Source organism: Homarus americanus, unplaced genomic scaffold (genome assembly GCF_018991925.1).
Source record: "Homarus americanus isolate GMGI-L3 unplaced genomic scaffold, GMGI_Hamer_2.0 scaffold54443, whole genome shotgun sequence".
Taxonomy (NCBI): Eukaryota; Metazoa; Arthropoda; class Malacostraca; order Decapoda; family Nephropidae; genus Homarus; species Homarus americanus.
The window spans coordinates 4,254,783-4,282,485 of record NW_024750852.1 but is presented as its reverse complement, the minus strand read 5'-3'; the positions used below and the strand labels follow the sequence as shown (position 1 = coordinate 4,282,485).

At 39.1% G+C, this 27,703-nt stretch overlaps 1 protein-coding gene across 2 annotated transcripts; it reads left to right on the top strand.

The window, feature by feature from the left end:
- The first annotated feature begins 342 nt into the window (after positions 1–342).
- Positions 343–27,703, top strand: LOC121854332 (probable RNA-binding protein 46). 2 transcript variants are annotated; one of them, XM_042348928.1, is made up of 9 exons: positions 343–1,085; positions 14,575–14,743; positions 15,621–15,771; positions 17,507–17,539; positions 17,974–18,076; positions 18,523–18,594; positions 21,442–21,520; positions 23,612–23,824; positions 26,074–27,703. In XM_042348928.1, the coding sequence occupies exons 1-9, from the start codon at positions 366–368 to the stop codon at positions 26,187–26,189; spliced, it is 1,656 nt and encodes a 551-aa protein (XP_042204862.1). In that variant the 5' UTR covers positions 343–365; the 3' UTR covers positions 26,190–27,703. The 2 variants fall into 2 exon arrangements, with proteins under 2 accessions (XP_042204862.1, XP_042204863.1); XM_042348929.1 differs by lacking the exon at positions 17,507–17,539.

Here is a 27,703-nt window from a genome sequence, read left to right as displayed (position 1 = left end):
GTTTTTGTTACTTGGTGCTACTGCTGATTTTACTATTGACAGGATAACGAGAATGGGAGGGTGGGTGGTGTAGGGTAGGTGTCAGTGGATGGGCAGTGTTAGAGTGGATATCAGAGGGTGGGTGAGTGCCAGACGGTAGTGTGGCTGTCATGGGGTTGGCGGGGTAAGGTGGGCGTAAGGGTAGTCACAGGTCAGTTAACGCCAGGTATCAAATGGAAGGTTTCACAAGAGGCCTGCGGTGAGGGATCAGCAGTGAATGGTAGAAAACGTTGATGTGTGTGTGACGGCGTGGCTCCGAGCTGATAAGATAAGGTTGCCAGCTCACCGTCAGTGCCGGCACCGCCTCTATTCGGTCTGGAACTACCATGAATAGCGGACCCGAAAGTAACAGCAGCGCAGCCAGCTCCGTCTCTTACGACACTGTGGACCTGGCCAGCGTCCCTCACGTGCCACAAGCCCTGCAGGAGCTGATGCTACGCACGGGCTACCCTCTGGTGCATGAGAATGGTCAGCGCAAATACGGTCCGCCGCCAGGCTGGGAGGGGCCATCGCCTCCCAAGGGGTGCGAGGTCTTCATTGGCAAAATTCCTCGAGACCTGTACGAGGACGAGCTGGTGCCGGTGATGGAGCGAGCAGGCAAGATTTACGAGGTGCGGCTCATGATGGACATAAACGGCAATAACCGCGGCTACGGCTTCGTCCAGTACTCCTCCCGCCAAGAGGCCGAGAATGCCCTGCGCCTCAATAACTATGAGATCAGACCCAAGCGGTACCTTGGTGTGATGCGCAGCGTCGACAACAACCGCCTTTTTGTGGGCGGCATCCCCAAGAACCGCACGCGGGAGGAAGTGCAAGAGGAGATGAAGCGTGTTACGGAGGGCGTTGTTAAGATCATCTTGTACGCGTGTATCAACGACCGCGCCAAGAACCGCGGTTACGCCTTCGTTGAGTATACCTGCCACAAATCAGCGGCAATGGCCCGCAGGAGACTCTTCTCAGGCCGCATCCTTTTATGGGGCAACACAGAAGTTAAAGTTGACTGGGCAGAACCTGAACTCGACGTCGACAATGACATTATGTCGAAGGTAAGTTCCAGACCTTAAGTTGTGATCAATAAGATTGTTACACTTAACACCCGGGAGTCTTGTAATGCTTCACATTTTATGATCAAAACTTTTGTTGAGTTTTGGTTGTGTCATACTTCTCATTCTTAACCTTCAGAGTAGGAAACCGCTATTTCTCCCCCCCCCCCACACACCTACTGTATACTCTCACTGTCTTCCTGTAGCTCTGGCGAGGTAGAGTCGCTTGAGTCTTGTATAATTTATGATGTTATGAAATTAGAAGCGTAACAAGGTTGGAAAGTGGTGGCGTCTGTCACTATACTGCCATCTTCACAACAGCTATTTCCTAAATTTTTGCTCCAGAATATCACATTCACTGCTCCTGACTTCACCTCGTCACAGCTAAAGGTATATATTGAAGCTAACACAGGAGTTATAAAATCATAGATTACTAGTATAGTTATTGGTTAATTCTCTTCCAACACACTGGCACTGTACAGGTATTTTAGTATGTCTTTGGCACCGGATATTTTGCCCTAAACTCTATCACTACAAACACGCTATTTCACCAAGAAGCTTTCTCATTGGGTAATGTACAGCCTATGACCCCGGCACAGTTCCCAGTCTAACCATTTACCGGGAAACGTAACTTAACCTATAGCATAAATCAGTAATTTGTTTTTAACCTGATCCAACCTAATGCAACGAGACCCGGATTTTAGTGATGTCTCATTGCGTTTTTTTTTGTGGGGGTGGCTGTGATCGTTCGGCAGCCACTCTAAAAACTGATTTTATTTTCCCTCTCCAGCTGCTTAGCCGCCTCTTCACCAATACAAAGCAAATCTCTACTGGTTCTCGTTAACGTGTCCAATCAGCGCGCTCTATGGCAAAATGCATGTTACTCTAATATTTCCAATTTACTGAAAAATATCCACCTCATACGTTTTTAATTCCACAATATCGTATTAAGTACTCTCATGGCTCTCTCCTTAATGCTGAAGTGACCGAGTGAGAGGCTGGGTATGAGAGGGACTTCCTCTCCGTATAATCCGTGAGATGAGAGCGTCACGTCTAACGGACCAAGACATAACAGACTTTCCTATCCACGTAGCCCGTTAAATAGAATAACACTGTGGAAGACGTGAGTGGGATGGTATGGATGATGACTGTTGCCAGCTTTCGGTGAGTCCGATTACGATGGAGTGTCTATACTGTATTACCATGGGTGGGGCCGTGAGCGAGATCTCTGTACAAGGTGCCCATAAGTCCCTCTCTGATTTCAAACTTATATTATGTATAAACGGCATAAGATACTGAAATGCAGTTTTGGGGGCCATTTGAAAGAGTACCTATTCAAGTATTGTTTTTCACCTTAGCAAATGCCAAAAAAAAAATGCATTTCATTATCTTATGCCGTTTATACATCATATAAGTTTGAAATCAGAAAGGGACTTTTGGACACCTTGTACTTCTCTTTATTTTTTATTGTTGATAACTAACAGTATATACTACCGTAAAATTTGGGCTTAAAGACTTAATTATTGAAGCGCAGTAACAGACTTGGTTAGGTAAGGTTTGGTAAGGTTAGGTTAGGTTAAACATTATATTATGTGACACTGCCATACACGTACTAGCGCTAGGGGGTACTATTATCAGCTGATCTGCCAGGAAGTGGAAGTTCCGCTGGGTCCCGGATGTGATGGTATAACTCTGGCCACCGACACGCATCACACCTAACACACCTCAACGCATCACACCTAACACACCTCAACGCATCACACCTAACACACCTCAACGCATCACACCTAACACACCTCAACGCATCACACCTAACACACCTCAACGCATCACACCTAACACACCTCAACGCATCACACCTCAACACACCCTCAACGCATCACACTAACACACCACACCTAACAACGCATCACACCTAACACACCTCAACACACGCACCACACCTAACACACCTCAACGCATCACACCTAACACACCTCAACGCACCACACACACCTCAACACACACTCAACGCACACACACACCTCAACGCATCACACCTCACACCTCAACGCATCCACACACCTCAACGCACACACTAACACACCTCAACGCATCACACAACACACCTCAACGCATCACACCTCCTCAACGCACCACACCTCAACGCATCTGCACTTAACACCTAAAGCATAACACACCTTTTAACCAAAACATTAACCAAATAGTAACCGACAAGAACGATAAATTAGCACATACATTAGGCATCAACTTTTAACAAATAAATAAACCCCATATATTAACGACTTAATTTATTCCGTTGATTTAAATTCTTACTATTGTTTATGGATAATCAAATGGATGTTTTCATTATCTTACTGAATAATTTAGAGCAACAAACAAGGTAGGTATTCATCTCCAGTTATTGGGTTAAGTTAAAGTTGTGGAGGTTTTTGACTGGTTGTATTGTCACCAGAAGATTAGGCACTCAACCATATTTCTACTCATGATTAAACGAATATGGTTAGTGGTATCATGCTGGCTCCTGAATCATGATGGGAAGATGGTGCCACTGCCACGCCCCCTCCCGCCAGCTGACATACACTGTAATCCACCTTCTCGTTGTTACCCTTTATCTTTCTCTCTCATTCTCTTCCTCTTATATTTGTTCTCTCTCACTATCAGTAGTGAGAATCACCAGAGGGAAGACTCCTTTCATCATTCTCCATAATTTTTTTCTCGGTATTTTACGACCTGGGTGTATCGTCTCTTATCAGCTGACAGCCGAAATCCTCACCTTCCTTATCTGGCTACGTGTTACATTATTTAACTGTTCTCTTAACCAACATGGACTACCTATGAAAAGCCCACACGGGACCAGTCTACCATTGATTTATGCAAATGTTCCCAATCTTCATATGGGTATAAATATGCGAGGAAAATACGTGTTCCAGTTACGAGTTTGTGAGCGGTTAATATACTGTAAATTCTGTATACAAGATTGGGAGGAATTTACCCGATCTAGTCTTATAAAGGGTGTATTATTCATTAACTTCCCTCTGCTTTTCATTAATGTTTCTCTAAAAAAATAGCGTTATTTTTCTTAGGTCGTATTTTAAAGTGTTTTTATCGTGGCATTTAAATGCGGGAGGTTAAATGGTGCCACCCCCCACCCCTGTTACTAGCTAAAGTTTAATTCTCCAGTCGTCGAATTTATATTATATATTGGTTAATTTAGCACCCCGGGACTTCTGTATACCCTCTAGCATATAGGGGCTTTAAGTAACCTTGATACCACCTGCATCGACCTAGCTTTTTAAAGCCTCTGGTTTATGAAGGTCCTACCGAGGATCATTTATAGTCCTTGCCTCCTACCCCTTATCCTCATTAACCCTAAAACCCCTGTATCCTCCTTCACATTGGCTCTATCATTACCGGTACTAATTCAGATTTATTGCAGTGCGCTGTTACCATGTTATTTTCGTTAACGAGAACTCCCATAGAAATTCTCACAAAATGTTTACTGTACCTCTTATCATCCACACTTATTACTGGCTGTCTACACATAATTTACACGAGTTATGTCACTCATATCACCTGAGGCACTTTATCACCTTCAGCGCCATAAACTGATCTAGAGAGTGATTTTTTTCTCGTGAAATAAGCACAGTACCAGTCTAGTGTATTAAAGCGTATAAGTTGACATTACTTTTGTATTCTTCCTGATTGATATAAGGATAGATAACCCAGAAAAGGAAAATGATATCCGGGTCATGTACAGTATGTGACCTACTGGCCTTGGTTTGTACAAGTATGTTAAATTGTCATTTAATTTTTGTTGTAAAATGATGTTTAAAAGCTCTAACCGTTGTTTTGTAGATAAAGCAAGAAGAGTTGAACCCATGTAATTAATTTCAAAATTAGGAAACCGATTTCTTCTCATTATCTTGCTTTACGACACAATTTTAAAATGGTATCAATGTGGTCATCTCCGCCAAGTAGTTTTTCTCCCATTACGAACGTTCAGAGTCGGGCCGATTATTGTAAATGTCGGAACAACGATATATACCAGTTCCTTGTTTTAAATACCATCTTGCTATATCTACAGAATGCTTTAAAACTACAGTTCTTCATTTATAAATCGTTACGTGGCGGAACTTACGTATTTAGTGTATTTGGACGTATGATAATCGAAGTCCTGTGTAACCCTACGTGGCGGAACTTACGTATTTAGTGTATTTGGACGTATGATAATCGAAGTCCTGTGTAACCCTAAGGAAGAAAAAAAATATCGGGTGAGACGTGAGGGATTGTGGCGATAAGAGCGAGGCCTCATAGCTTCACACCACCTCTGATAACACGCAACCGCCTCGACCCCATTCCTGATAACCACCACACTGCTCTTGTCAACACTTGCAAACACAAGTTAGTTTGCTAAGGGTTTCACAAATATCCATCTGTTTAAATACTTTTTCATCGTAATATCTTTGCTTCTTATACGACAGACTACAAAAGGCTTCAAGATAGCCACCCTTATTGGTTAGCTTTGAATAAAAAGATATTCTTGAAATATTAATTTGGTAATGGACGAATAACACAGACGGCTAACACAAGGAGTTCGATTTCGTTCCTTTTCCACAGATGTATTTTGGGGTTTAGTTTTCTGTATCACCGATCATAAATCACCTGTGGTGGGCAGGGCATGAAGTATGAGGGAAATTGCTGGGTAAAGCACGGCGAAAAATAATCATATGATACTAAAATTATGTCTGTGCTTTGTATGCGAAGAAATTAATTATTTAGTGTAATTATTCCAGTAACTGATCATACTCTCACGTAAAAAAAAAATTAAATAAAAAAAATAAAAAATAAAAACGTAAAATTACATCATGGCGGCGCTTCAAGATTTTTTTTTCATTGGTGCCAGATACCAAAGTAAATTCTTTCTGCTTAATATGCCTGGAGGTGGAGCCCCCCTGGCTAGGAAGTTACTGTAGGTAACGTTAGTTGGTTTCTTTGGTTGGGTCATGTTCTATAAATAGATTGTGTGCATTGTCGTATCGATTTTATTACTATCATCCAAAGAACATCTGTGGAAAAAAAATTAACGAAATCGAACAACTCCTTCTGGTGTTAGCCGTCTGTTCCACCGTTACCATTACTTTAAATATCGATATTAATGTTGACGATAATGTTGATTGTATACCTGTGTCGTAGTAACGTAAATTGTAGGTTATGTCTCGGTAAAGACAGCTGGTAAGCACGCCTTTAGGGATTAGGACCTCAAGAAGCGAACTCGAACAGTTTTTTATTAATACAGTACAGTATTGGATATTACGATGATTTCTACCTACCCACCTTGTTGTCAAAACTCGTAGTTGTGATATTCCGTGGTTGTGATTTAAATATGTAATAATATAAAGCAGTGTCTGTTTCCTTGGTTAACTACTGTATACGGCTACACTTTTGAATATAAGAGAGCTGAAATTTGTTATGGAGATGCTCTACTGTTTTTAAAGAGAGAGCTGAAATTTTTTATGGTTATTTCATGCATGTAGCTTACACTTGTTTCGATCAAGGACGGATATAGGCCGTCTAAGTCTATGGAGTGTTTCTGTTTTAACTATACTTCGTCAAAAACAAACCCGGGCAATGCCGGGTACCCCAACTAGTATCACAGGGAAGACGGGGAGATTTCCTTTAAATTGTGATGGTTAAAAAAACATAATGAAGAGTGCAAGTGAGTGTAGAGTGGTCAGTACAGTCGAGTACCAGAGAGAGAGAGAGAGAGAGAGAGACAGAGAGTTTAAGAAGATTAAGATAGCTGTTCTAATCTCCTGCCACGTCACTGTAGGTGGAGAAGTGTTGTATGTCGGGAGGGAGAGGGTGTAAGATATGTGTACAGTATGTGAGGGAATGTAAGCGTTTGAAGCACATATACTCCTACATGTTTGGTATATACATTCACTTTGTTATTATGTTATCTAATGTGTTTTTTATGAATTTAATGCCAAACATCAGGTGTTCCAATATGGAGAACATTTTTACATTATTCTTGCATCATTATCTTCCATTCTCTCTCTCTCTTCTCCTTCTCTTCTTTCTTCAATTCGTCCATCCTCTCTTTTCCTCTTCTTAATCCCTCCTTCATTGTCTTTTTTATTTTTTGTAGAGAAAGGAGGGGTGAAAGAAGATTAGAGGTGGGGGAAGGAAGTTATAGTTCGGAAATTGAAGAAATTTAGGAGGAGGTAAGTTATTGTCTGTCGGTACAGGCACTAGACATCCTACCCTGTCCCATATATGGGTGTTTCGAGGGCCTTATTTCATATTCCGCCGACCGTGGCGGATGCTGCTCTTGGGAGGTTGTCTATTGCCTGGCCGTATAGATCGAGGGTGGTAATGGAACTTTTGAGATTTGGTAACTTTTTGGGAACGATGTATGGTTGTTGTCGTTATCTGGTGGGAGTCTTTGAAGGAGTTCTTGTTCTGATCGTTCTATCTTTTGCCAGATTCTGCTGGCCAGGGTGTGCAGCTGCTGGTTGATGGGTATTATTCTCAGGTCTCTATGTATCTCGTCTTTCACCCGCGTCACCATGAGTGGGGGGGAGGGTGGTGTTGTAGGGGAGTGAGTGTGGACGTGGTGTAGAGGCGTAAGCGAGTGATTTTTAACAAGATGTCTTGAAAATTGATATGATGTAAAGGCCTAAGTGCTGAATGTTAACATGTGTCTAGGGGCGTGAACGAGTGAGTGTGGGCGTGGTTCAGTATCTGGAGGAGGAGATAACGAGAGTGTCGCCTGTTGGTGAACAAAAGCCAGTATCACGACCCGCCAACCACTGATAAAACACCTCCCTTCATCCCTATCCCTCCGACTCTGCCTCCCTCCCTAAGCACCAGGTACACTCGTATACTGCAGCTCCACCCTACTCCTCCTTGTTCAGATTCTCGACGGTGTTAGATGTATTCGTCTTAGGATTCAATTTGTTTTTGGAGGGTTCAAATGGGCTTCAAATTTATATTGAAAGGTTCCGGTGGAGTTCAAATTGATGTTGTGGGTTTCCGGTGGGTATTTAGAGGTTTCTACCTGGCATTAAAAAGTTTCAGTGGCTCTTAGATGGTTCCAATTGAATTAACATTGGTTTTAGAGGATTACGATGTACACTAGAAGATTCCGTCAGGATATCATTGGTACTAGACGGCCTCGACTGGATTTGAGGATTTCGATAGGTGCTAGCAGAGTCCTTTGAATGATAAAGGATTCCAATGGATCCTTGAGGGTTCCGATAGGCACTAAGGTACTCGAAGGATGCAAAAGGATTTCAATGGGCGCTAGAGGCTTCCGACGGATATTAAAAGGTTCTGGTGGGTTAGAGGCTTCCGGCAGCTTGTTGGGTCGTAATAGGTGTTGTTGGTTCTCATTGAGTGCTAAACGAGTTACTCATCTATGAGAACTGTCTCCTGGTGGGGACTGGAAAGGTACTGTACCTCTAGTGCACTCTAGGGTACTTGTCTAGACCGCTACAGATTGGGGGTCATCGAGTATTTGGTTAACTAGATATTATGGCTCCACGGGCACTTATCTTCCCAGTTATTGAATTTATACTGGAAGTGAGTGTGTTTCCTTGTCATTCGGTCCTCTTCTGTACTCCAGAGTGGAGAGTACCGGGTCTCTGGCTACGATGGAATCCCACCCGGAAACCACAGATAACACAGCCAGTAGCCGAGTCACACCTAAAATATTATATCATGGTTATTTTTACCTGATATGGGAAGGTTGGTACAGTTTTCATCTGCTTCCTGCATACAACACCAACACGATATAATGAAACTCCGATAAGAACGCTTGCCTCTCATATAGACCCCGTTTCATAGGTTATCATTATACCGTAAGCCTGTGAATATTAGTCTGTATAACGGTATATCTCGAGTTCCGGCATGAAAGTTATCGAACTGGAGAGAAAAACGTGAGAGATACGCTCAGCCCACGTCGCTTACAGCGCCACGCAGGAGACAAATTGAGACAACGGAGTAATGAGTTACCAAAGTAATTAGGTTTAGTTTATTTTTTTAATACGGGGATTAGCCCATCCGGACACAGGCTAGTGTCCCACATCGGGGCCTGGGGAGCGAAAATTTTATAATAATAATAATAATAATAATAATAATAATAATAATAATAATAATAATAATAATAATAATAATAATAATAATAATATTAATAATAATAATAATAATAATAATAATAATAAATAAAATTTATGATAAAAATATAATAATAATAATAATAATAATAATAATAATAATAATAATAATAATAATAATAATAATAATAATAATAATAATAATAATAATAATAATAATAAAGAACCATAAAGAAATACAGAAATGAAAAAAAAAGATGAAGAGTGAGAAACAATATATGTATGTTGTGTTGTCAAAGTAAGAGCATCCTGGGACTTTGTCACAATTTTTGTGATGCCACAAAGCAGCAGGGTCTACCATTAGACAATACATTATGCTTTCAATATGTTTCCAGGCGGTAGTACCTCCCTGTTTGGTAGCTGCCTGATGAATAAGTCCTGAGTTGTATATAGATTTTCTTTGTTATTTTTCCTTATAAATATATTTTGTTTTAATTTATGTATTTTGATAATACCCAGTAATGTGGTAGGTAGGGCGTGCCTCGGTGTCCGCTCCGAACACACTTGTCTACTGCTATAAAAAAATACATAATAAAGATAAGGACTAATTTATTGCTAGAAACATATGCTGATGTGTATTTTTACAGAAATCTACAGGACTTATCCTGTGCAAGGACACGGTGTGGGGTATATAAGTAATATTTTTACTTTTATCCTCTTCACCACTGATCGGCTCATTAGCGCTTGGACGATCGGTCACGTCTCTGTTACGCACTGTTGGCAAGTACTGGGCATGCACCGGCTCCTGAATGTATCTGAACCTGCTCCAGTGCTTGTTAAGTCTGATCTTGAAAGAGCTCACACTTGGTGCCGTCACAACACTCTCTGGCAGATTGTTCCAAGAGTTCACAACTCTCACTCCGAAAAAGATACCCCTCACAGTTTTCTGGACTTGCTGCTTCTTCAACCTTGAGCTGTGACCCCTTTTGGGGCGAGCGTCCGCCAGCTCCAGGTAAGGACACTCGACTGAGCAGTGCCCTTTGAGATGTTTATACACCTCACTTAGGTCTGAAGTATAACCTAGGAAATTTCAGGTGCTCTAATCTCTTAGGGTAGCTGAGGTGCCGAAGTGCATGACACCAGTCTGGTGGCCCTCCTTTGGACATTTTCAATCAACTGACAGTCCCTAGCATATCTCGGGGACCAGACAGGGTGACAGTACCCCAGATGGGGAAGCACTTCACTCTTGAAGATCGTTACGAGGGACGGACTGTCTAAATATCTGAACGACCTTCTTATAAGAACTAATAATTTAGTCACCTGATTCACCTTCTTCTCAAAATGGCCCAAGAACTTCAGCTCATTGTCAACATACACACCTAGGTCCTTTTCACATTCAGTCTCAATTAATGCAGTTTCTTCGTCCCGTTGGGACATATGATACGCCTCCTTACCGTTGGTGCGTCTCAGGTGCAGCCTCTTGCACTTCGTGACAGTGAATCTCAGCAGCCATTTCTTCGACCATTCTTGAAGCTCACGGAGATCCTTCTGCAGCTCCTCACAGTCTGCTTGATTCTTAATTTACCAAAATAACTTTGAGTCATCCGCAAGCATTTGTATGGAGGAATGTACAGCGTCAGGCATGTCATTTATGAAGCAAACAAACAACAGCGGGCCCAATACACTGCCCTGTGGTACCCCGCTTGTGACGAATACACATGATGATTTCGTACCACTAATCACCACACACTGCTTGCGGTCATGTAGAAAGTCTTCTATCCACGCTAGGACATTTACCCGAAACCCGTACCCTTCCAGTTTAATTTTCAGCCTTTCATGGGGTACGCTGTCGAAAGCCTTGGCAAAATCTAGGTATATATTGTCAATATTACCACCCCGTTCCAGAATATGGGTCCAAATATCCAGTACCTTGAGTAATTTTGTTAAGCAGAAGCACCCCGGCCTAAAACCGTGTTGGCGATCCTTTACAAGGTTGTTTCGTAGTAGATGTTCTATCATGGCATCTCTTATAATGCTCTTAAGTACTTTACATACTATGCTGGTCAGGCTCACCGGTCTATAGTTGTTCGTAGAGTGACGATCGCCCTTCTTGAAGATAGGACTCACATAAGCCATTTTCCAATCACTGGGGACCTTTTGTTCATCCAGGCATTTACAGAACAGGATTTTCAGGGGCTCGGCAAGCTCGTTGCACAACTTTCTTAACACTGGGATGCACCATGTCAGGGCTGGGACTATTTGGAACCTTTAGCTTTGACAGTTTATTTCTTATAACCTCTTCTGTGAACACAATGTGGGTCAGTGCTGTGTCGAACCGTCTGTCCTCAAACACAAAATTAAATAAACAGATAAGTGAGTGAAAATCAAATTAGCTATGTCCCTTTTTTCGAGTCTTGGATCCCCCTTTCCAGAAATTTATATACGCCACTGTTTCTCAACCCGTTATCCCCCCACTCCCTCCTAACCTGCCCCTACTCCCCCTCATCGACAGATAAGACTATCCTTGAAGTAATGTGATAAGCGTTATCACCTTCCCGGAAGAATTACTGGTCAGAAATGTTAGAGAGGCGATGAGTGAATCTCAGGGCCGCAGTCCTCTTAGGTCTCTGGACAAATGGCTCCCAAATCATAATGCAAATGTTTAAGTTAGGTTGAGTCCTGTAGAACTCTCCCAAACATCAGTGTTATTATAGAGAACTTTATGAGAATTTACTGTTAATCATATAAATTTCATAAAAAAATTGTATAAGTACCGTACAAAGAGACTTATTAAAAGTTTGTCATTATTATATGCAAACCCATTTTACAACCGTAACTTTCGGCATCTCGAAGCACACTAACTGAAAATTTATTAAAACGATATATAGCATTTTGGTGCCAATAAATATGTTCTCGAGACACAATCATGTACATTTTTAAGCATAATATTATATTCTCAGGAGCAAATTTAATTTTCGCCGACGTGTATGCACCCCCAAAGGAGGTGGACATGGTGGAGCTTTGTATCTGATGATGCGGCTTATCTTATCTTGAGCTTCCTGCAACAAGACCACACCAACCACCACCATCACTATTAACATTACGAATGTACTATCACTACCATCACAACTACTACCACCACCATCACTACTACTACCACCACCACCACTATCATTACTATCACTAGTATCACCACTATCGCCGTTACCACTACCACTACCACCAATACCACCACTATCATTACTACCAACATTATCACTACCATCAACGCTATCACTAACACCAACACTACCACCACTACCTCCATGTACCACTACCACCAACACTATCACTACTACCACCACTATCACCATTACCACTACCACCAACAATGGTCCAACATTATCACGACTACTGTTACACGGATGACCGCCACATCATTTACTATTACATAATAGCATTATAACAACAATAAATCGACCTGGAGCTGGCGGATGACCGCCCCACAGTTCAAGGTTGAAGAAGCCACAATTCCAGAAAACAGTGAGGGCAAACTTTTTCGGAGAATTGTAAACTCTTTCAAGACCAGACTTGACCAACACTGGAGCAGGTTCAGATATATTCAGGAGCCAGTGCATGCCCAGTATACTTGCCTATAGTGCTTAACAGAGTGACCGACCGCCCAAGCGGCTAACGAGCCGATCAGTGGCGAAGAGGATATAAAAGTAAAAGGGAGAGTCAACCAGCAGACGAGAGTATGGATGATCGGGGACCATGCTAATTAGTTAATGTTAGGTTTATATATTGGCCGGAGAAATTTTTTAGGGAGATACAGCTCTTACTACTGTGCCTGAAGTGTGGTGTATGGGGATGTATAGCTGATGTATATGTGATTATGTTAAGATGACATGACAGGATGATGAATAGATGAATCTTGTAGGTTATTTTTATTGGGATAATGACCGGCCGCTGTTTTTCATTGAAACTGGGTTTAAAAATACCCAGTTTTCACTTCTTTTTTTTTACGGGGATTAGCCCACCTGGGCACAGGTCACTGACCCACATCGGCACCTGGGGGGCGAAAATGTAATAATAATAATAGTAATATTAATACTAATAATATTATTATTAATATTAATAATAATAATTCATAGTAAATAAAATTATAATATAAAATACAAAATTGAAAACAAAATAAAATAAAAATTATAATAATAACGAAGAACCATAAAAAATACAAAAATTAAAAAAAAATCAAAAGTGAGAAACATTATATGTATTTTGTGTTGTCAATAGTAAGAGAAACAATTGAGACCCTGCAATTGTGTGTAAATGAAGCAGAAAGTCAGATCAGCAACCTGGGACTTGGTCACAATTTTCGTGTTGCCATATGGCAGCAGGGTCCACCATTAGACAACACATTATGCTTCCGATATCTTCTCAGGCAGTAGTACCTCTCCTATATCTTGAAAATTAAGCATTTACACAAGTAATCAGCAAACGAAACTGTGTCTAAAATACCCTCCATAATTACTAGATACCAAACTACTGAAGGTCACGAGTCATACATTACCCAGTTTGTTCCCTCTTGTTATCCGTTGCCTGGCCAAGGATGGGAACAATCACCACCACTATCACTACTAGTATGGGCACCATTATCACTACTACCACCACTATCACTACCATCACTACTACCACCACCACTATCACTACTACTATGGGCACCACTATCACTACTACCACTACTATCACTACCAGCACTACTCACTACTACCACCACTATCACTACCACCACCACTATCACTACTACCACCAATGATGGATGGTCACGACTATACCCTTTCCACTCTAACCTGGCCCATAAGCCACGCCCCTCGTCTGTAGCTGATTGGTTCCCTGAGCGTCTTGCCTCCCTCTGGACTGCTCGTGTAGTATTTATATCGATCTCTTATGATAAATATTTAAAGTTTTATAACAGCCTCTCTGAAGTGCTGATGCCTTGAAATTATTTGCACTTTGATAGTTCAGATATTTAACATTATTTTAGATAATAACAGATCTGCTTGTGGACACATTTAGTTTGAATTTTCTATGAACTAATCAGCTGTCACTATAGAAGAGGGGCGTGGCTTACGGGCCAGGTTAGCGTGGAAATACTATAATGACTATCCACCATTGTCTTAGAGACTCACGAGGACTTCAATGGCCATCTTCAGATTAAATTCGTGAAGTTAGGGTTACTGTATGCATCTCTTCCCCCTGTTTTTACCTCAATGCAAATGATAGACTGGGCATTTAATAATTGAGCCAGTGAGCTGATAGGGGGCTTGACAAAAAGTGAGTGGGGTAAAATAAAGGGTGAAACTTAATAATGATCATTTTGTACTCTTCAGGTGAGGGTGTTGTACATGCGCAATTTGTCATTAACTACCACGGAAGAAGACATAAGGAATCTCTGCAACAGTTCCAATGGGGTGGAACGCGTCAAGAAACAAAAAGATTACGCCTTTGTCCATTTTGCTACAAGGGAGCAAGCTGAAGTTGTCAAAGCTTCTCTAAATGGTAGGTTGACCCTGTACAGTATCATGAAGTGTTTTTAATGTATGTGGTAAGATCATGGCACAGTAGTGTAGAAAATGAAGGGTAAAGGTCGATTCACACTACCCATCATATCTCAGTTCCGTTGCAGATCATCAATGTTCTGTAAAAAAAAAATTGTGTTATTAAATGGAACTGTTCACACTATCCTCTATCAGGCATGGGCAACTTGCGGCCCATGGGCCGCATGCGGGCCAAACCATATCTTTGTGCGGCCCACAGTGAATGAATATTTGTATTTAATGTAGCCCATGGTTGAGGAAGATGCAGCCACTTTATAGTAAGTAAAGCAATATTTACTAAAAGATTAATCTTCACACATAAGCCATTACTGTTTCATCACCAAAGAGTAAGTAACTACGAAAACGTTACAGTGGGTCACTAAGAAATAAACTAAGGTTGAGTAAGATCAACGTCTTCACTCTATGTCACAAACATGTCCTGTGATTATAAGACTTCATAACCAATCTGATTTGTTGCATTCATGTCAAAAATGAACCTCACCATCTTGTTTTGAATAATTTTGTCACTTGGCTTTTAGACTGTGTTAAGGCAGTACAGTATAATGGTCTGGTAGGGTAATCTCCATGATACACACATGGGAGGTAATTGGCGTTAATTCTCTTGAAGGGGCTACAGTGTATTGTGCATTTCTCTGTCTTATTGTTTCTAACCAGAAAGATATACAGTACAGTGCAGTACTGTACCTGCCTTCTGTTATGTACTGGTATAATATTACATCCTCTGCCATGTTTGCTAATTATTTGTTATGCACACTTCAATATTCATGTTCTTAGAGATGTTAATGATTTTAACAATGTTATTTGATGGCCATTGACAGGGCGTGTTGTTCATGGTTGTGAACTGGAAATTACATGGGCAAAACCAGTAAAGAACCGTGAGGAATACCATCAGCGGAAATCCCTGGCCCGTTCCATGATCAGTGCAGGACAGAACCAGACTGGCTATGTGTCTCATGTTACTCCTGGAGGGTATGTACTGCACAACAACACTGTAAATAGACTGAGGTCTCACTATTATTTTATTGATAATATGAATCACAAAACTCAGAAATTTTTGCTTTCCTTACATTTTATACAAGTTAAGTACATGAGTGGAGTAATTTGTCATTCCATGAATAATTATTTTTCAAAATTTTCTTTAGCCAATTGACAACCATAGATAGCAAGTAGACTAAATCCAGGTGAAATCAAAGCCAAAACATTTTCTATACACTTGTACTGTTTATGGTAATCATACGGGAATATGAGAAAGAATTTTTACATGCAATATCTAGCACTACAGTACACTCATAATTTAAGGGAAATATACAGTACAAGTATTACAGTACGTACATATACAGTAACCCTTCAGTAAAACTTGGTGTTGGGTTCAGCTGAACACCATGTCCATGCAAAACTGTGTAACCCTTGAAATGAAAAAAAAGGTTTATAGTGAGACGATACATTCAGGAACCGGTGCATGCCCATAACTTGCCAACAGTACGTAACAGAGATGTGAGTGACTGCCCAAGCAACTAACGAGCTGATCAGTGGCAAAGAGGACAATAGTAAAAATGTAAAAAGAGACTGTGTTCCATTTCCAACATTATTATATATAATATATATATATATTCAGAATTCCTAATGAGAGAAGTTATAAGTGATAATGAAGGACTAAAAGTTAATGGTAACTTAATATCAAACATAAGCTATGCAGATGATACTGCTCTTATCACAGATAGTCAAGAGGCATTGCAATTTTTTTTTAGCAAATTAGTTGGAAAAGGTGAAAAATATGGTGTAAGAGTTAATGCTGTAAAGACTGAAGTAATGGTTGTTTCAAATTAGAAATAAATCCTAAAATAAAAATTATGGTAGGCAACGGGGAACTTAAACAAGCAGAAAAGTTTGTGTACCCTGTACAGTATTTGGGAAGTAACAGCTGTGTGTCTAGATGTATAGAAGAAATTAAAACAAAAACAGCATTTGTAATAATCTAAAATACCTAATGAGAAGGGACATTAACTTAAATTTTAGAAAAAGGCTGTTGAAAGGCTTTACTGTACTGTATATGGCAAGGACTGATGTATGGTTCAGAAGAGCAGACACTTTCAGCAGACACCAGACAGAGGTTGGAGGGCTTTGTAATGTGGTGCTATAGGCGAATGTTAAGAATTAGTTACACTGACAGGAAAAACTTCAAGAGAAATACTTGAAATGTACAGAAAAAGAAAAATTAGATACCTGTACTGTACTTTGGTCATATAATTAAGGATGAGGGAATAATAGCAGAAATATGAATGGGCAAAGATGAGGGTTGGAGGGCTAGGGAATGGCAGAGACTGGGATGGATGAATGAAATTAAAAACTTTAGAGGATTGGTAAAAACAACCTGAGAATATTTAAAGTGGTGAACTGTGGTTGCCAACCTTCAGATATGAGGACCGAACTCTGATTGATTGAATGAGAAAAACAATTATTTTTTTTTTAATTAAGGCATTTATATTTACAGTTACTGGTACATATATATAATTTTTCTTTAGTTAATTGTTTTTTTAATTTGGGAATGATTTTGGTAACAACAAACTTGTATATACAGTACGTATTGTATTTCATTCTTGGGTTGTCTGTGGACCACATTTAACTTTTGGCCTATTTTCCCCTACAGTATTTATAGTTTATGTATATTCTAGGCCTATTATTACTAAAATTCTGGAAATTTCAGAATCTGGTTTGTGTCCTCTCCCAATCATGCCAGGTAATTGATACTGTACAGTATATTGTCCAGAGCATTATGTTTATGCCTTCAGTGATATCTGACTTGAATGAAGTATATCATGACATAACTTTGAGTTTACTAAAGTATTGAAGGCATCCTAAATATATATTAAACATGTCAGATTTTTTTGTGGTTTGAAGGTGGAGTTGGTGATTTTTACTAAGGTTAGAATGTAGCCCTGTGATTCCCTTTGATTACATTGATACAGTAATTTTGTATGAATCAGGTGTTCCAACATAATCTAGGAGTCTATTACAGTACCTTTCTGTAATGTAAGTCTATTGTATACAGTATTGTATATGTGTGTGGGCTTAGATGTGTTGTAGTATTACACCTTGATCTTTTTTTTTTTTTTTTTTTTTTCAAAGATGTACAATACAGTATTTCATCTTATTCACTTGTCCATTTTTCAGGGAGTCGGTCCTTGTTATGCCACAAGTACGCAGGGCAGCTGGTACTCAGGGACTTCAGCACTACCCAACTAGAGGACTCTCTTCACGGGTCAGAGCTACAGAGGTAACTTTTTTTATTGTGTCAATAAAATTGAAGGAATTATCATTTTCAGTTTTCTTATTATGTGTAAGCCAGCTCTACAATTTGCAGTGTTTTAATGGACTAATTCCATTTGGCCCTCAGGTCATACTTGCTGCATACTGGTGATTACTTATGATTATGTTCTTATGATCTTCATTGTTTCAGTAGAACAAGGTAATATAAACGAGTTCTGTGAATATTTGGCCTGGAGAGGGAGGGTGAAGAGCACATATTTTGTACAGGGTACAGTATTTGGTCTGGGTGAGGTGGTCTGAAACCAAATACCCTTTTTACTATATAAAACTGGTCTTTTCTTGTTTGGTGTCACTTTGAATGCCATTTTCCAGGAAAGCAACCCTTCTAAATTGTTATTTTATAAGATATTCTAAATGTGCTAAACCTATGTTCCAATGTTTTATAATTTTCAGACTCAGCTTGTGGGGATCCCTGCTCCTACAATGTTTGCGCCACAGGAACCGCAACTTAAAAGCCCACACGAGGTTAGTTACTGTCTTATAATATTTATATTGTTTCCTGTTTTTTTTTATGTATAATTTTTTTTTAATTATGTGCCAATATCTGGTCTGTGTTAAAAAAAATAAGGGAAGTCAGTTTTTGAGACATAGAAGACCAAGGATTTTTTACTATGATAAATAGATATATTAATGGATAAGGCAGTATGGAAGTTTCTTATTACTGTACATTCTTTAGTAGTAATAATTTTTGTTTTTATCTAATTGTATCACCACTACAGAATTATAGTTTTCACCAAATCTAGACGTTCTCACAAAAAAGTGAACAATAGTATATACTGTACTGAAATTATATTGACTGAAATGTATAGCAGAGAAAAACTCAAGAGTGTTTATATTTTAAGTATTACCATACAAATGCAAAGACAGAGGAAGATACAGAGGATATATTGATTATCCCTGTCTTCAGACTTCTGAAATCCCCAAATTCCGGTCATGACTACTCAAGTAATTCTAGAGCGCCTGGATGTTCAGATAGGTGGTGCTAGTGGAATCCTTCAACAAATCTGTTTGTAAATCGCTGCTGCTCTCATATAGCCTTGATACTTTAATTTTATCTTTCAGAAGCCATTGAATGTTTATTAACAAACAACAATGGACCCAGTACACTGCCCTTGGGTACTCTGCTTGTCACAGGTACACATGATGATTTCATGCCAATAATCACCACACACTGCTTGCAGTCATGACTTTCTTCATGGCCGCAAATAGCATGTGGTGATTAATGGCTAATGGCACAAAATTGTCATGTGTGCTCATCACAAGTGGGGTATCACAGGACAATGTACTGATCCCTTTGTTGTTTGTTTGTTTCGTAAATGACATGCAAGAGTTATACAGTCCTCCATACAAATGTTTGCGGACGATGCCAAATTATTCAGGTAAATTAAAAACCAAATGCACTGTGAAGAGCTACAAAAAGATTTCTGTCACTTCTCGGGTAGTCGAAGAAATGGCTGTTAAGTTTCAATGTCACGAAGTGCAAGAGGATGCACCTAGGTCGTACCAACAGTAAGAGGCATATCACAATCCCAACGGGAAGAAAAAACAGCATTAATAGAGACCGAATATCAAATGGACCTGCGTGTGTATGTTGGCAATGAACTGAAGTTCTTTGGCCATTGTGAGAAGGTGAATCAAGCAACTAAGCTAGTGGGTCTTATAAGAAAGTCGTTTAGATATCTAGAAGGTCCATCCCTTGTAACTTCCTTCAAGAGTAAAGTGCCTCTTCGTTTGGACCATCGCCCTATCTGTTCCCCGAGATATGCTAGAGAGTGTCAGTTGATTGATAAAGTTCAAAGGAGGGCCACCAGACTTAGGTCTGCAATATGGAACCTCAGTTATCCAAAGAGATTATAACGCCTGCAACTGTTTAGATTTTGCTGTAGACTGGCAAGGGGTGACCTAATTGAAGTTTCTAAACATCTCAGAGGGCACCAGTATGGGTGACAGCTCAAGGTTGAAGAAGCCACAAGTCAAGGAAATTGTGAGGGCAAACTTTTTCAGAGTGAGAATTGTAAACTCTTGGAACAATCTACCAGAGAGTGTTGTGGTGGCACCGAGTGTGGGCCCTTTCAAGACCAGACTTGACCAACACTGGTACAGGTACAGATACATTCTGGAGCCAGTGGCAAAGAGGATAAAAGTAAAGAGTAACAAGATCCTAAGAAAACTAAGAAATGTAGTTCATTGTAGTGTTTGTAAGTGTTGGGAAACAAATGCAGCTTAGCAACAAGCAAGTTGAGGCTATTACTCTTAGATTTTTATCAATGCAGCATTTATATTGATAATTATTTCATTTGGTTTCTTTCAGTGACAATTTACAATCATATTTTAGTAAAAAAAATCTGGTACTGTACTCATACTGTATTATAATTTGGGGTCATCTGGGACCACACTCTCAAACATTCACCTTATTTCCTCATACAGTATTTTATTTAGTATTTTATTTATATTTCAGCTCTATTACCTATTTTCAAGATTATGATGAAAATTCTTGAATCTGGTTCATTTCCAGGAGAAGAGGTGAGAACACTACTTGCTACCATGACACTGACAAACTATCATGGGGTGTTCTGTATGTTAGAATCTCATATCTTCTATAAAACAACTTTGTAAAGAAATGCCAGCAAAGTTTTTTGCCCAGACACACAATTAAACTGGAAGGGTACAGAATTTGGGGAAAATCCTAGCATGGATCAGAGACTTTATTCATGGTTGTTGTTGTTTGTTTGTTTCAATGATGATATACCAGATGCTATGCAGTATGCTCCTCCATGCAAATGTTGTGGACAATGCTGAGTTATTTAGTGAAATTAAGAACCAGGCGGGCAGACTGTGACGTGTTACAGGGAGATCTCTGTTGGCTTCAGGAGTGGTCAAAGACAGTGGTTAAGATTCAACACCGTGAAATGAAAAAAGATGTACAGTACATGGGTTTTACCAATAGTAACGAGGTATATCTCAGGTCTCAACATGACAAAGAAACATCATTAACTGATACCAAATACGAAAAGGATCTGGATATGTATCAGGGGCAGATCCAGAAATATAAAAAGGGGGGGTCCAAGAAGTAGTGGGTGGGGGAACATGGCAAGCACAGCAAGTCCAACCAGCTGAGGGGTTTGGGGGGTGCTGTAAACCCCCCAGAATTTTTTTCGAAATCTGACCAATATCATGGGCATTTTGAGGCCATTTTGAAGCCATGTGCACTTGATATTAGAAGATATTCTGAGGTCAATAGTAATTACTTTTTACTATACAAAAATGCCTGAGTACAATACTGCATTAAAAAAAAAGTACTGGAATTTTCAGGTCATCATTCCTAGCTTTCCAAGTGGTGGTATCCCTTTTCCATCAGAGAAGATAGCCAGCCCTGGAGGAGAAGTTCGAGGTATGTTTGACTTAAGACTGTGATTTTTATCAATTAGGTCAGAGGTATTTTAACATTCTATACAGTATTAAATTACAGTATTCTGCATCAAATTACTGTATTTAATGATTGGGCTACCTTCATATACTGCCTATTACATTTAGAGGAGAAAACATTATAGCTCTTGAACATTTAGAAAGTAAATAAGAATCTTGAGGGAAGGGAAAGCTTTCAGAAAGTTAATAATAATTGCTTTGAAAAATCTTCCTTCAAATTTTTATGTGAAATTGTTACATGATATTGATTTTGAATGCTAAAAAGTTATGTGTTTAGGATTTCTAACTATAGTGGTAACTTAACCATAATTAGTTTAGTTACTTAAGTAGAAAATGGGGAGAACAAGGGATTTCTTGTAGAGCTTTTCCTATCTGCTTTTGTATAACTGACCTAGCAACAGCAAACTTTTAGCAGTGGACAAATACTGTGTAATGTAGCAGTAGGATTTTGCATATACAGGTTGACAATCCCTTATCCGAAATCCTTGGGGCCAGAGACATTTCGGATTTCAGAATTTTTCGGTTTTCAGAATTTTTTTTTTTTTTTTTAATGTGTATTAGCCCACCTGAGCATAGATCACTGACCCACATCAGGGCCTGGGGTGCAAAAATATAATAAAAATTATAATAATAATAATAATAATAATAATGATAATAATAATAATAATAATAATAATAATAATAATAATAATAATAATTCATAGGTCTAGGTCGTGTTTCTCACTTTTGATCTTTTTTTCATTCTTGTATTTCTTTATTATTATTATTATTATTATTATTATTATTACAGTACAGTACAGTTAACCCTCGCTTTACGCGGTCCCACATTCCGCATTTCCACGTTTACGCGGTACCCTGCCGAAACAGGAATGCTCACATTCCGCAGTGCGTGTACCCCTTTACTCGGAGAGCGGCTGGCAAGCCGCGCCATTTTTGGATCCAAACCTCCCGCCATCTCTCCCGCCCTCTCCCGCCATCCGCCATGTTGTGTAAGCGGCGCGAGCATGGTGCGCACAAGGTCGCCCAGTCATCAAAACATTACCGAGTTCTTCACCCGCCACCCACCACAGCCGGCCCAAGTCAGTGATAGTGATAATTATAGTGAGGATATGGACTTATATGGACTTTGAGGGGTTTGACAAAGAGGCCCTGCAAGCCTCTGTGGTGGATAGTGATACAATTGATACAAGTGATACAGGTGAGGGCCAATAATCTGCCCTCTGCCTCGGAACCAACCGCCCATCCCCGTGTGCCCAGCCATCTTTTCTACTAATGTAAGTGTTAAAAAACCTAATATTATTGCTATTTCTCTTAATTATTAATTGTGTGTGCATACCATCATAAAGTTAAGATAATATTTTTACTACAACATAGTTGTGTGTCGTCAAAAAGTGGAGTTTGGGGGTCGGCCCGGTCTCTATTTCAATTAATCCCATATGTTATGTTGTTCACTTTACGCGTTTCTCACTTTCCGCGGTACCCTGTGGGTTGAATTAACCGCGTAAAGTGAGGGTTGACTGTACTCCTGTATTATTGTTATTTTTATTAATTTTATTATTAAATTTTATTAATATTACTATTATTATCATATTATTTTATTTTGGTGTATTTTTATTAAAATTTTTATTTACTATGAATAATTATTATTATTATTACTATTACATTTTCATTTCGCCCCCCAAGGCCCTGATGTGGGTCAGTGATCAATGCCCGGGTGGGCTAATCCCTGTTTAAAAAAAAAATAAAAATGCCCCACAAAAAAAAGTTTCGGTTTTCAGAGCTTTTCGGTTTTCGGAATTTCGGATAAAAGGTTGTCAACCTGTACTGATATTAAAGAGTGTGCAGTTATGCCCAGACCTTGTGGCCAGTGTAAATCTACAACCAATATTAAGAGGTATAAAAAGAGTGACATTGGCATTTTTACTTTTGCTCTCTGCCACTGGTTAGCCAAAGTAATCTGTCTCTTGATTATATCAATAAGATAGTTGTCTTCTGCTTCAACTAAGATGAATCTGGCAACTGGTAAAGTAGAATAATCTTAATATTGTTGTTACAGGTACTCTGCAAACCAACTCTGGTATAACAACTGTTAATTCAAGACTGCTGCAAGCAAACCAGGCCTTACGTGGAGTTCCTCTTGCCCCACAGTACTTCATGGCATCTCCAATGAACATGCCACCTCTTATAACACCTGCCATGACTACTGCAAGCCCTCAGAGCATGACAGTGTCTCCAGGCACATATTTGGTGCCTTCTGCTCCACTAACTGGTATGTAAATTAGCACACAATATTGTTTGTATTATATTGTTTATTTTATATTATAACTTACTCATACGTATTCATCAAAATAGCATGAGGGTCGTATCGGATAGCGTCTCTGTAACAAAGCGTGTTGGCACTCGGGCTTTCATTGTTGAGGGACGGCAATGAGACAGTTATTACATAAGAGCATCAAGATCGTCTGAGTGATGTGAATGTGTAAATCAATGTAGGATTTTTATCGTTATTCCCAATTGTATATTTGATAACACTCTACTGACCAGAGGAATAGGCCAGGAGGTATACAACCACAAAATCATTGCCACATGGCAAGGTTTATTCAGAAAATTTTAAATGAGTTGTGCTCATGGCTGTGATTGACTATCCAAAGGTCGATCAGTGAGGGTAGTATTGTGCCTTTATTTAAGACAGTCCGTAGTAGCCAAGACATAGTATTTGGTGCCACAAAGGAAGTTTTTCTTTTGTGTGTGTTTTCTTAAATGTGCATAGAGATAGTACATGAAGATAATTTCATTGATGAGAGCTAGAAAAAAGAATAAACGTGAATAATATTTTTGAAAAAGTCAAACTGTCACGAAGGAACCGTTGCCACCACAAAGAAAGTTTTTTTTTTTTCTGTGTATTCTAAAGTACTGTGATTGTGCATATGATCCACCATTCATAGTGGCAACACATAGAGATACCAATATCTCGTCAAGGAGAACTAAAGAAAAAGAAAACAAGTGTGGGTTTTATGAGCTGAGTGTTGTTGACAGAGGCAAACCTTTTTGGGGGGTAGGGTCGCATGGTCAGCCCCCCCTCCCCCCTTCCTACATGGCTAATTGTGATAAGGCGATGAATTTGATACCATAATGAACCTTAATAAATTCTCTACGAAACATTTCCAAGAAGATATCCCTAAACAAAATACTGTATTTCTATTTAATATAGTGATGGGAATTCCATTCTTTTATATAAAAAAAGTAAGAAATATTGATACCAGAGTCAGTAAAATCAGTTCTAATTTTGTTAGACACACCATGTTTTTATCAAAATAATCCTGAATACTCTACCTAAAAGTTTGATTTAATAAATATATTTAAAAAACAAAAGCTCTATATGATACGGGCGTGAATAGAGCCATGTTAATTTTATCCTCTTCGCCACTGATTGGATCGTTGGGCGATCGATCACGTCTCTGTTACTGTTGGCAAGTGTTCTTGTATATATTGTACTCCAGCAGATCCTGTCATCTTTACCCTAGAATAGGCAGACACTTCACTCAATTGACTGTATATTTTAAAGTGTTATGTAACATAATGTTGAAGGAATACAACTTGGCTTATAACAACCTCTCTAAAAATACTGTAGGTTTCGTGTTTATTCAAGACGTCTTCAGGTCATTAGACCCACTAATCCTCCACCCAAGAAAGGGTGACCTGACATTCCATCAGGCCAGTAATATGAGACCACTAAACTCCCATCCTACCTCCACCTGACATTGCATCAGGTCAGGTCAGTTACACCAGACCCACTAATCCCCCACAGCTCCATGGGAAAGGAAAATACCAGTCTTAGTTGTAACACACAGCTTCATTCACACCCATATCCTATAGATTTTAGATTTTTAAATATATTTATTTAATCAAACTTTCAGATAAACTATTCTGGATTATTATAGAAAAGAAATGAAGTTTGTAACTTAATTGGAACTGTATTTACGGATTTCAGTAATTTAGACTCAAGGAAAACGTCTCCATCACCCAGAAACGTTCTGGGAAAGTGGGCTAGTGTCTGTCTGTGCAAGCTGTCTAGTTTAGACACTTGGAAACTTTTCCCAGTAACCAGAAAGGGTTCCGGGGATAAGGAATTTTTCCAAGTTTCAGAAAGTTGTCTGGTTACCTGGAAATCTCTCATTCCCAGAAGTGCTATGCACCAATTGTTCCGGCTAACTGGAATATCACTTTATATATTAGGTCGTATATATCTTATATCATCATTATTAAGTGTCACTAAATAGGGGCATATACTGTATAATATATCTATACCCCTCTCTTTATCCTTTTATACCGTACAGGTAGTACAGTATATGCCTTTCTTTACATGATTTAAGTTGTTTCCTGGGAATATCACCCTTCATCTGGACACAAACAGTACATGTAGTTACAAATTAAAATTAGGGGTAGTTGATTGGGTACTTGGAAAAAATGGCACCGGAAAAAATTTATCTACAGTATATTATTATTCTCTTTTTTCAGGATATGAAAGTCTGAATCCTTATGCCTTGCAAGCAGCATTCTACCAGCAAGCTCTTATGGCCCAGCCAGGTATTGCAGCAATGGACAGGCTACGTTACAGTACCACTGGGGAGTAAGCTCAGGTATTTCACTCTCTGTCCACAGAAAGTAGCATCATAGTTATCATGTACTTCTTCTGTTATACATTTGGTTTAAAACAATGGTAGTACCATGTGGAACACTGTGGTGTTGGTGGTATTAACATACTGTACATCCAATTGTATAACTCGTATTAAAATCATACCAGTAAGAAAATGAAGCCGCTCAGGGAACAGTGCCTAAAAACCATTTTTATCAAACATTATTCCCCATGAACCAGATATTGAAGTACACATATAAAAACAAATGCTGCCCATGCACATACCATCACCTCAATGCATACCAAAACTTTAATCCTTCAGCAAATAAGTTGTTACTGCATACAGTAGCTATATCTAGACTTTACAACTGAGGCAAAGTTAGGCAAAATTTAGATGATATGCAAGCAGATGTGGAGTGTGTCACCCATGTGATCGCCAAGTCACCTTGTAGGATATTTCAGCAAATACTTCAAGTATTACAACTATATTGGATCTCCAGAATTAATTGTTTTGGGAAACATTATATAAGTACCTGTACCACTCGACTTAGATTGTGGGAATAAGATTGTGCTATATAATTAAGTGCAAGCAAGTCCCAAAGGTCTTGAAAGCCCTTTAGGGATAGTGTCGATATGGTTCACTAAACCTTCAATACATGAGTAGGCAGCCAGGTCAGCACTGCACTTGACCACCTTCACTTCCTTACTCTAAAGGCAGGTACCCATTAACAGCTAGGTGGACTGAGGATGCCCTTGAATAAAATCAGTAACCCTTTGGGCATGAGGCGAGCACAATATCCACTCAGTTGCTACACCCATACTTAAGTAAACATGAATAAACAATAAGATTTCAGTAAGGATATATGTCATCCTTATGATGGGTGTGCAGCTTAAAGTGTCAACAGAGGGGAGTCAGCAGGTTTGTTAATGAAAATATAAGACCCTCAAAAAGTAAGTCCCAGTTTGCCATTAGAAAAGAGTATATTTTCTGTGATAGCTGATTTGTTTATAGTCAAGACTCGCTATATAAGAGACCTGTCCAATGAATTCTGTCAACTTTATATTTGATGAAGCTGCATTTTATATACCGAGTATATGCAATACAGTACAGTACTTGTGTTTATTTATTGAGAATCAGTGTAAGATAACTATTTAGGTAAAAGCTTATTCAGTACTTGTAGGTGCATTACAAACATGAAGTACACTTGTGAAATATGGGTGTAAAACACTATACATTAATGAAATACTGGATACTTTATTCCTTTATGCATTTTGAGCATAACTTTTTTATAATGTTTAACAGTCATTGAAATTACTGTACAGGGTATTGTACATGTTGGTTTTTTTTTCAACATATTACATCAGGTTATGAAAACTATGCAATAATATCTCCAGTATTTGTTATAAGATTCATCAAAGAAGGTATTCCAAAAAGCAGGTTGTAGACAAGATTCAGAATGATTTTCTAAAAAAAAAATAAGAACTGTATTGACAAATGTAGTGATATTATGA

Excerpts from the sequence above, each read along its gene's own strand:
- LOC121854332 (XM_042348928.1), top strand. The coding sequence starts at position 366 with ATGAATAGCGGACCCGAAAGTAACAGCAGCGCAGCCAGCTCCGTCTCT. Across the intron at positions 14,744-15,620 it reads TGTCAAAGCTTCTCTAAATG|GGCGTGTTGTTCATGGTTGT; the intron begins GTAGGTTGACCC and ends GGCCATTGACAG. Across the intron at positions 17,540-17,973 it reads TCCTCTCCCAATCATGCCAG|GGAGTCGGTCCTTGTTATGC; the intron begins GTAATTGATACT and ends TCCATTTTTCAG.